Genomic DNA, 10,909 nt, shown 5'->3' with positions numbered 1-10,909 from the left:
GAAGTGGTGCCAATCCTCCGTCACCCTACTTGCTCAATGATCCAATTTGTGAGCCATGGCGTTCGAGGAGCAAGTGAGCCCCATCCATCTCACCATGCAATGGCGCCAATCCATCCCTGTCACCCCTGCGTTCAATGTGGTTGTACCCACATGTATGCTTTTTCAAATTCGTATGACTTGGCACTCGGCATGCCTTGTCAATGTTGGTCGATGGTACATCTAACGCCGAATGCCCTGTCAGCGGGCCTAGGGTGCCACATGGCTATGCCTCAAATGCCCCTATTGCTCGGGTTCATGTTTTAGTGCCTCATGTCCTGCCGCCTATCAAACCGCTACATTGACGTATCGGACCCCTTCCATTCCGCACCCCAATTCCCCTCCATCATGCCGATGGCCATCTATAATCCTATACGGTGGCATCATGCATGTAGGCTACGTAGTGACGAGGCAAGCGAGTGCTTTTTTCACGTTTGCTTTCTCCTCCCTCCATTCTCTATTTTATTACATAGTTCTACCTATTTCACTCTCGCAAGAGGGCTTTGGACGATGGAGCAGGGCGTGCCGGGATCACAGAACGAACATTTTTTCGAGCTTCTACATCCAAACACTGCGCGAGGTCCACCTCCTCCGCCGCCTCCTCCCCCTCCCCCTCCCCCTCCCCCTCCTCCTCCTCCTCCTCCTCCTCCTGCTTCTTCTACCTCCTCGTTCGATTCTCCTACAGAAGGATCTCCCCTGCAGGATCCCTCTCCTCTGCATACCATAACGCCAAGCTACGACTTTCAACTCACCCACGCCCCAAAATCTGGCGAATTTTCTGCCCAATCAGAGGAAGCCCCCCCTCCAATGCTCCATAAAGCGTCTTCTGCCTCTGTGCCCTCTGCAGATCAACATCAGGTTTGAATCATTCTGTTCACTTTTTGTTTACCATTTCTGCAGAACTATTTGATTACAAGCCCTTATGTAAATTTAGCATGATTAAGCATTGGATCGGTGCAAGTAAGGGTGAGTCCTCCTTTCATGTATGCCATGGAGTGATTATACCAATCTTATTGGTACACACCGAGTGTCAGATGATAGATCAAACTTTTTTGTGCTAAGTGATTGGTTTTCCGCATGATATTGGGACAACTTTGAAATTCAATCATTTTAACTGTTTTTGATTTACAATGCGAACTATGCTAATACCTGATAGCACCTTGTCTTTGTTGGTGTGTTGATCGTTTAGTGATTTTTGCTACTGTTATTTATTTCATCTTCATTGTCAGCTATGCTAATTTGTGACAGATCAAACCTTGGAACATCACTTGCTCATTGTAGGCATTGAGCAGTTTTCATGTTGTATGCTTTTAATATCTTTGTGTGGGTTTTATCGACAGAAGACCAAAAATCTGTCTCATTCTTTTATTGGCTATGCACAGAGACAATTTTTTTGGGTTCAGAATCATCGCAGTCTCATTTGTGTCTCCACACGGAGATGCGTGTTGTTCTTTTTATAGGTCAACATTGGCACCCTGTACTTCGCAATGGGCTACAAAATATGTACTTTTAGGATTGTTACATCCTTATGTAGGGCTATTTCGAATCTTCATGCTCAAGTGTGGTTTGTATAAGAGTTTGCACAGCATTAAACAACGTTTTTTCTTTTGAAGTAGGGGTATTTGATATGAAAGAGACTCTGAAATTCAGCCTCAGCACTAAAGGAGGAAATTTGTAAGAATAGTTGTGTGAGAAGTAGAGAAGAGTTGTAGGCACAATCCCAATGACCTCAAAGATCTACTAGAGGAGCCCTGAACTCAATACTTGTTATTCAAGAGGGAATTGGGATAACCAATTTCCCACATTGGGGTGATAGAAAGGTTATTTGAGTTTCATCCTCTTATTTACACATGCACGTGCACACATCATTGTAGGAACAATGCCAGGAGACCCTAAAGATCTTTTTCATGAGGGAACATGGATAGCCAATCTACCACACTTGGGAGATGTAAAGGTTCTTCAAGTGAGTTTTGGAGGTTATCTCCTATAGTGTCCCGTCTATATCTTTTTGTTGGCACTCCCTTTCGGCAGAAAGGGAGGGTAAATACGAGGGAATTTCAGCCCGTGTACAACGGAGCATCCTTCCAATTTTTGGAAGATATGTTTTAATTTTCTTCTCTCACGCCCTCTCTTTCTCTCTCTCTTTCTTCAGACAGAGTGAAAGGCAGTGCCAACGTCTGGCACCAGACGCCTTGTTAGAATAGGTAGTGGAAGTGTCACGTGTGCACTTCACTTGTGCTACGTGGACATGCTTCTGCTATAGTCTAGCGGTAGTCTTAGCTTAGGACCTAGCCTGGCATCCTTGTGAGCCTCTAGCAGACGTGCTGTGCCGATCATAGTTGCATATCCTCTCTTGCACAAGATCGCATTTTAGCACTTAAGACATTTACTACGCGTGAATCACCTCTTAGAGTGCACTTTATTAATAAGTGACTTCATTTACCCTTGTTGGGATGGCTGCCTGACCGAGGCATTTGTACCTATTTAACAAGCCCTTGCCCTTGGTGCACCAGTAGAAGCCAGAGGAGCAATGAAGGTGCCTCTCAAGAACCAAGGAGAAGCACCTGGGATGTCATCATCTGTAACTATGTAAGTTTTTGTAAATAATTAATTTATTTGCTAGAAAATAATTATTAAATAGTTGTGTGCACACCAGAATAGATCTAGTAGTTCTAGGGCCTTTGGTGCCCCTACTCGGAGAGGCCCTAGTAGAAATTACCTTGAAGCCCTAGCGATTGGGAAATCGGGCCTTCAAAAAGGGGTAGACAACAGCCTAAGAAATTTAGGCTTAGACAAGTGCGAACAGATGGTGCAGGAGTAGTGCCGGTACGACGTTGTGCCGAGGAGTAGCTTACGTTTTCATAAGTAGCATTCAAGTGTGTAGTTGTGAGTGAATTGCACATTTTATTAATGACCTGGTGAACTTTTAAAGTTAAAAGTTGAATGGTTTTTAAGTAATAAGGTAAGTGTGCCACTTGGCTCACTTACCCATGCAAACTCTCTCTCTCTCTCTCTCTCTCTCTCTCTCTCTCTCTCTCTCACCCTTCCTCATCTCCTAGCGCCCCCTCTTCCTCGAGTCTACTTAAGAGCAGCCCCTCCCCCTCATGGGAGGTTGGCAGTGCACTTAACCCCTATTGTGAGTATGCTCTACGTGATGGAGCTCTCCGTTGAAGCTTGAGAGCAGCTTCTTGCGACGTATGTGGTAGCTTTGAGCTCCCATAGTCTAGAACAAGGGCTCTCACAGCCATAGCAACTCTCTCTAGTAGTTTTGTCGCAGCATACGCTCTCTTTCTCGAGTGTATTGGCTGTAAAATTCTTTGTTTTCAGCCCCTAATCACCTTTCTTAGAAATTTTCAGCAAAGATCTCATAGAATCTCAATCTTCTTTGTCATTCCTACGCATACACAAAGTTTGGTGCAATTCTATCGCGAAAAAGGCGTCCATTTCGGCATTGGAACGTGCTCAAGTAACAGTTTCAGGTTGTGTGCAAAAAATTACAGCAAGCATATGTGTGTGTTTCACGTTTCTCCCTTGTGTTAATTGCAAGAATGACTATGTACAAAGGCGACTACTTAGCGGAAGGTAGACTCTCTTCTTTGAGAGCTTTGGAGGAGTTTTGTGGAAGGTAGACTCTTACTTACAAGAGCTTCCCAAAATCTCACAGAAGAGGGGAAAAGTCCTCTTAGTAGTTAGAGAGTAGTTCTCTTACTCTCTTAGTCAGAAGAAGAAAAAAGACAAGAAAGAATAGAGACGGGCGTTTGCCCCGTTCCTGTGCTTGTAAAGATTCTTCCTTAGTAAGAAAGATATCAAGGAACTGCCACATCAGCAATCAGCGCAAAATGCGGAAATCCGTGCAATCTACCACGTCATCATGTCAACGCAATTTTCGGGGATTTTTTCATATATCTACCACGTCATCAGCTTCAAGTCTTTCAGAGTGTGTGTGTGTGAGTCCTGCTTTATTTTAATCCTTTGTCACTTGGGCCCCATCGAACGGGGTCCCATAAGTTGGTAGGACTTCTTCTTCTGTTGCTTGTTCTTCCTAGGGTTTAGGCCCCTTGGCCGTGATCTGAAGGTTGGCTCTGCTCTTTACTGACTTGACACGTCAGCAGTTTGTGACAAGGAGTCTAAACAGAGAAAGAAGGAGCATCATAAGAAGAAGCACGTAGGCAGAAATCATTCAAGTCAGGTGACAAACATGTCAAATTCGATTTCTACAACGAACGGCGGGACAACGACAAAGCTCTAGCTTTCATCCGCCAGTTTGAAGTCGCATTTGTAGAAGGGAGCTTTAAAGAAAGGTCTAGTATGTACCTGAAAGGCACAACCAGCAGATGGTGGCTGACCCTGATCCTCAAAAAATGCAAGCTTCAAGATTGGACTCCTTTCAAGAAGGAATTCTATGCACAATTCCTTCCTCCAGACTATGAGGAAGAAGTAAAGAAGGAATGGGATCGACTCTCTCAGTTAGAGAACGAAACTGTTTCACAGTATGTGGATAAGTTTTGGGACGTTCACTTGAAAGTCTTCCCATTCAAGAAGATTGAAGATTCGGAGAAGACGCGGAAGTTTGAAGCCGGGTTGCATGAAGCCTTGCAAAAGGCTATGAAGCTTTATCCACGAGGCAACTTACAAATACTTATGGAATCAGCTCGCATAGCTGATGCTATACATGACAAGGGTACTCTCAGGAAGATGGAGCAAAGCACTTATCATGCCAAGCAGAAAGCTTTTCATAATCAGTCCACTGCTACTTCTTCTTCTCAAGAGAAGAAAAGAACCGCCTCAGATGTAGAAGCAAAGCCTAATCAGTCCAAGAAAGGGAAATACCTCTCTCTTGCAGAGTTGAGAACCTATATCAGTGAAGGGAGATGCTTCAAGTGTGGGCAAGTTGGACACATGAACTTTGAAGGGAGATTTCCCTACTAAAACCCAGCAGCCCCCTTCTTCCAATGTAGTAACAAATGTACATGGCAATACAACAAAGGATGGTAAAGAGAGTGCTCTTCTCAAAGCATGGGGCAACATCAACAACGAGTTGGCTCTCATTTTGTTTGATCCAGGGGAGTACGGTTTACTTCCATCTCTATGAAGCTTGCCGAAGATCTCAATTTACAGCCCAACTGCTTTGGAGTCTCTATTCAAGCCTCCTCTCCTTTCGAAAGACAAAACTCCAGTTCTGCTCCTATTATAGGGAAGTTGAATTTAAAGGGAGATAACTACAAAGATCAAGGATCTTATTTACTAGCTTCACTTGAGGGATGTGATGTAATCTTGGGAATGCCTTGGCACTACAAGATGCACCCCATCCCCGATTATGTTCAGAAAATCTTATCCTTTGATCACAAAGGAAAGCAATATGTTGTAACTGTGGATGCAGGTGAATGGCGTATCTCCATTGCCAATCACATTGCAATTAAGAAAGAAATGAAAAGTGTGTTTCAGTATACTGCAAGAGAGAGATGTGTCTTCTTCACAACTTTCTTCCTCTTTAAAGCAAAATAGAATTAAGTTGTTAGAAAGTTTTAAAGATTGTTTTGCAGATGAACTTGTAAATAAACTTCCAGCTTCTCGATCTACGGATCATACGATTGATTTGATCCCAGGGAGTTCTTCTTCAAATCAGCCCCCTTATAGAGTGTAACAGACTTGGACACTCCAAGTCAGAATCAATCGTGACAACACCAAATAACCACTTCAAAACAATTCACAGATCACAATAGATTTGGACTGGCCCGGCAGAGTTCCGTGCCTAGAGATATTGGCTCCAAAGACTGGCGTCCCTTTTGGTATTTCTTTATGCATTAAATCAATGTCAAAGTACAAAGAGCGGTCAGGGTTTCACTCTCAGACTCTGCGTCCAGATGCTCTGCAGAGTGAGCCCTAAACCGTGTATATAAAGATTACAAGGAATGCCCAAAAGCAGAGCCCCAAAAGCTTTCAGTTCAAAAGCAGTTCTCTCTCTCTCTCTCTCTCTCTCTCTCTCAATGAGAGCAAAATAAAGCAAAGCGTAGCCCAAAAGCTGGGATTTGCGTCGTATATCAGCTCTCAGTATCCCTGAAGCTCAAAGAGACATCAGTGACTTTAGTATCAAAATCAAGGCATCTGTTGACAAAGGAGCGGAGTCACTCCCCTCTTGTGCATCCCACTGCACCAGATCTTAGGCCAAGTTGAATTTCCGGGTTTCGTTCGGAGTAGACTATGCTAAACCAAAGCATCGAGGTATAGTTTCACAATCCGAGGAGTATCTGCTAGGTCCTCCTCCTCCATCCACTTCGCATCAAATGCAGGAAAGTTCTTGAACTTAACCAAGAACCGCCTTCAGACTTTACCTTTCTTCGTATCCATGTCACAAAGTGATGACGTGGCAGACAACATAAACCCTAATTTTTGCCAAAAACCCTAATTTTCGGAAATCGCGGAGGCTTTTCTTTTTTTGGAAATGATGAGCGACGCAAATTTTGCTTTTTTTATAAAAAAAAGAGAAAAGACTCTCTAAGAGAGAGAGAGAGACCTGATGCTTTTTTATTTTAAAAGCTTTTGGGGCTCTGCTTTTGGGCATCCCTTGTAATCTTTAAATTAGTGGTGAGGGCCTCACTTCTCAGAGCATCTGGACGCAGAGTCTGAGAGTGAAACCCTAGCCACTCTCTTGTACTTTGATTTGATTAATATAAAAAGAAATACCGAAAAGTTTGGGGCCAATATCTCTAGGCACGGAACTCCGTCGGGCCAGTGCAAATCTATTGTGATCTGTGAATTGTTTTGAAGTGGTTATTTGGTGCTGTCGCGGTTGATTCTTGACTTGGAGGGTCCAAGTCTGTTACAATGGTATCAGAGCACGGCCGATTTCTCTTCTACGGGAAATCCGATCCCCAAATTTTTTTTTTCCGCGACACCTATGGCTTCACGCAAGGATCAGTCGACTCCCTCTGCATCTGGAGATGCGGGCTAGGATCACAATGAAGATTTAGGTAGAGAGTATGGCCCGCCTCGGCCTACTCAGGCAGAGCGGCGAGAGATGGAGCGTTGCCAGTTGATCGGCGATGCAACAAAGATGATGCTCAATTTTCCCAAGGACCCGAAGATGGCAAAATATATGAACCAGACCTCTTTGGAAGAGGTACAGATGGAGTGGCAGAGAACCACAACATCACTCCCGAAACCCGCTCTCAAGAAACCTTCTGCCTCCAAGAAATATACGGAGAAGGAACTGTAGAACGTGGTTGTTGCACGGATTGCTCAGGCTTTCGACGTGCAAAAGAAAGGCAAAAAACACGTCAAAAAGCAGAAGAAAGGCACCGACTTCCCGGGATATTTGGGTTGTCGGTCGATATTTGACAAGGCAAAGAAATTGAAGAAGCGCGTCAAGTTTGAAGACCTACCCAGTTCTTCTTCTTCTTCTTCTGACAGTTCTTCTAGCTCTTCAGACTCGAGCGAAGAAGAAAGGAAAAGCAAAAAGCGAAGCAAGAAACAACGCTTCGGAAAGGGCAAGAAAAAGGCAAGGAAGTCTAAGTCTCACCCAGCGACTGACACTTCTACAGAGGACTCGTCTACGGACAGTTCAGACTCTGACAACGGAAACTTTTATGCGAACAAGAAGAATTTTTACAAAGCCAACCGGTATGACTTTCTTCAAGATAAAAGCAAGAAAGACCGAGAGTTTAAGGAAGGTGGCCACTCGATCAAGTTTGATACTTTTTCAAGATACTCAGATGCTTCGAAGGCTTTGTCTTTTATATAGCAGTTTGACATCACTTTCGAGGGAGGATGCTATTCAGAGCACTCCAAGATTCGGAGAGCTGCCTCTTACTTTAAGGGGAATGCTCGTACTTGGGGGTCCACGCTTCTTTTAAACAAGACTGCGCCAGTTAAATGGCTGAAATTTAAGAAGCTTTTTATTTCTTCTTGGTTGACGCAAGAATATGAACGAGATGTACGAGCTGCTTGGAACCATCTTCGGATGACCAAGAAAGATACAATCGATGCTTATTGTGAAAGATTCTGGAGCTCTTTTCTACCCGCCTCTTCATTCAAGAAGATCTCGTTCAGAGAACAGATCGAGCGGATCGAGCGGTTTACCTTGGGTCTACCTACAGAGATCCGAGATCACTGCTTGGAATAGAAGTCAGCTTCTATTTAGGAGTTGATGAGTCATGCGAAGCGAGGCTTTGCCATTCACTCTGGCAGTTCGACTGACCCCACAGATAAGGCCATGACACAACGAGCCGAACAGACTTCTGGGAATGAAAGTAGAAAGAAAAAGAGCAACCCAGAGAAAAAGGATGCACGACCCAAGTTTACTCCTGAGGAGAGAGCTCGCTTCATCAGAGAGGGGAAGTGCTTTGGATGCGGGGAACATGGACATATCTCCACGAAGTGCTCTAAAAAGGCACAAAAAGAACAGAATGATAAAGACGACGACAGGCATGAGAGTTCGAGAGCAGCTGAGGAATGTGGTAGAAAAGGCAGATAGAAAAGCAGAACTGGTACCACATGGCGTGGAACCTGCACCGAATCTAATGAATGAAATTACAAACTTTGCCGCTTTTGGGGCAAAGTGAAGGATCGGGAAGCTCTTTTGAAGGAGCCAAGGCCAACTTCTTTTCACTTGGAATTGGCGGCTCGATTTGGAATTACGTCCGACAGACTGACGCCACAGGCAGAGGTAGTTCGACTGGCACCCGGATGGGATGTTGCCATTACACGAAGCATTGGCAAACTTTGTTTGCAATGACAGGGGTGTTCAGGGCACGCGAGTGACGTTCTACTCAGGATCCCTTTGTACCACAAGAACTACGCCGTGGTTGACTACCGGGCCGAGAAAGCTACTTTGATAAATGAAGGGCTTAGAGATTGTACTTGATAAACTTCAGTTTCTTAACTCATTCTTTTGGGAGAGAACTGAACGATGGATAAAGGTTGAATATGTTTTGACTTGATCAAAAGAACGCCAAGATTTTTCTCCACACTCATGCTGATTGCTTTTCAGAGGGCCTGAAGATCAAACCATTGATCTGATACCTGGAAGCACGTCACCGAACTGGCCACCCTACCGTGTGAGCCGAGCACAGAATGAAAAGATTATGAACCGGGTCTTGTCCAACCTAGTACTTCACCGTATTGCTCTCCAGTGTTGTTGGTTTTGAAGAAAGACAGATCTTGGAGAATGTGCATCGATTATAGCGCTTTCAACGAAATCACCATCAAGAACAGATTTTCGATTCCTAGGATCGATGATATACTCGACAGGTTACAGGGATCCTCGTGCTTTAGCAGGATTGACTTGAAGAGTGGATATCATTAGATCAGGATAGCGCCGGGAGACGTCTACAAGATAGCTTTTCGGACGACTTTTGGGTTATTTGAGTTTTTGGTGATGCCTTTTGGCTTAACCAATGCTCTTGCGACATTTAACCGGATGATGGACAGGATTTTTCGAGAGTATAGGCTATTTGTTGGCACTTTCTTTGACGACATCATTGTTTTCTCCAAGAATGAGGCAGAACTCAGAGATCATCTTCTTCAAGTCTTTCAGGCATTACGAGATCACACGTTAGTGATTAATGCAAAGAAAAGTGAATTTTTCCTACCAAGAGATACACTTTTTGGGACACATTGTGTCAGTAGCAGGAGTGCAAATGGACCCGGCCAAGATAGAGACTATCCGTGATTGGCCCGATTTGAGGAGTGTCCATAAAGTTAGAAGCTTCTTGGGACTGTGTTCGTACTACAGGCGGTTCATACGAAAGTTTGCAGAGGTTGCTTCCCCTTTGCATACCTTGACACAGAAAGGAGTACCTTTTTCATGGGGACCCACAAAGGTGACTGCCTTTCGGACATTGAAAGAGAAATTGACTATAGGACCATATTTGACTTTGCCGGACTTGCAGAAGTCATTTGAAGTATTTTGTGATGCTTGTGGTCGTAGTCTGGGTGCGGTCTTGATGCAAGAAGGCCATGTCATAGCTTACGAGAGCCGTTTGTTCTCTAGGCCGGAGATGACAACACAGATCTATGAGAGAGAGCTTTTGGCGGTTATCCATGCTCTTACTCAGTGGCGGCATTACCTACTGGGAGCGGATTTTACTGTCTTTACAGACCATCAGAGTTTGCGCTACTTCTTGTCACAGAAGCAGCTTTCGGAAAAGCAGATGCGGTGGGCGAACATCTTGTCACAGTTTCACTTCCAGATTGTCCATGTGCAGGGACAGAAGAATGTGGTGGCAGATGCTTTGTCTCGGAAACCGTTGATTCTGGCTGTTTCCGCGATACATCATAGGAGCTTCGAGGATATGGTCGATCAATATGCCACAGATACAGATTTTGCAGATATTTTCACACGGATACGGGATGGGGAGAGAGTAGCTGGATACTCCCTTCGGGAAGGCTACTTGATGAAAAAGACTATGTTGTGCGTTACACAGCCGTTGAGGGATAAGGTTATGACTGAATGCCATTGTCCACCTTTTACGGGTCACCGTGGCATTGCTACCACCATGAAGGGGGTAGAGAGATACTTCTTTGGGCCGAGACTCAAAAAGGATGTGGAAGAGTTTGTGCGCAGTTGCTTAGTATGCCAGAAGGTCAAGTTTGACAGGCATAAGGCACGGGGATTGTTACAGCCTTTACCCATACCCACCCACCCCTGGGAAAGTATTGCAATGGATTTCATTTTTAATCTCCCGAGAACACAGAAAGATCACGATGATTTTTCGATTACATGGCATGTCTGAGACGATTGTCTCCGACAGAGACCCCAGATTTATGAGTTTGTTTTGGAAGGCAATTTGGGAGAACATTGGCACGCAGTTGCAGTTCTCGTCATCGTTCCACTTGCAGACTGACAGGCAATTTGAGATTGCCAATTCAGTGA

The 10,909-nt window shown here is 44.5% G+C and overlaps 1 protein-coding gene across 1 annotated transcript in view; it reads left to right on the top strand.

The window, feature by feature from the left end:
• The first annotated feature begins 525 nt into the window (after positions 1-525).
• Positions 526-10,909, top strand: part of LOC147445485 (uncharacterized) — a 26,513-nt gene continuing 16,129 nt past the window's right edge. The window contains exon 1 of the mRNA XM_086524995.1: positions 526-894. Coding sequence (XP_086381121.1) covers positions 547-894 — 348 coding nt within the window. The 5' untranslated portion in view covers positions 526-546. The remainder of the gene's footprint in view (positions 895-10,909) is intronic.

Source organism: Adiantum capillus-veneris, chromosome 12 (assembly GCF_014529385.1).
Source record: "Adiantum capillus-veneris isolate H3 chromosome 12, ASM1452938v2, whole genome shotgun sequence".
Taxonomy (NCBI): Eukaryota; Viridiplantae; Streptophyta; class Polypodiopsida; order Polypodiales; family Pteridaceae; genus Adiantum; species Adiantum capillus-veneris.
The sequence above is the reverse complement of the archived record's forward strand: the minus strand, read 5'-3'. Positions and strand labels throughout refer to the sequence as shown.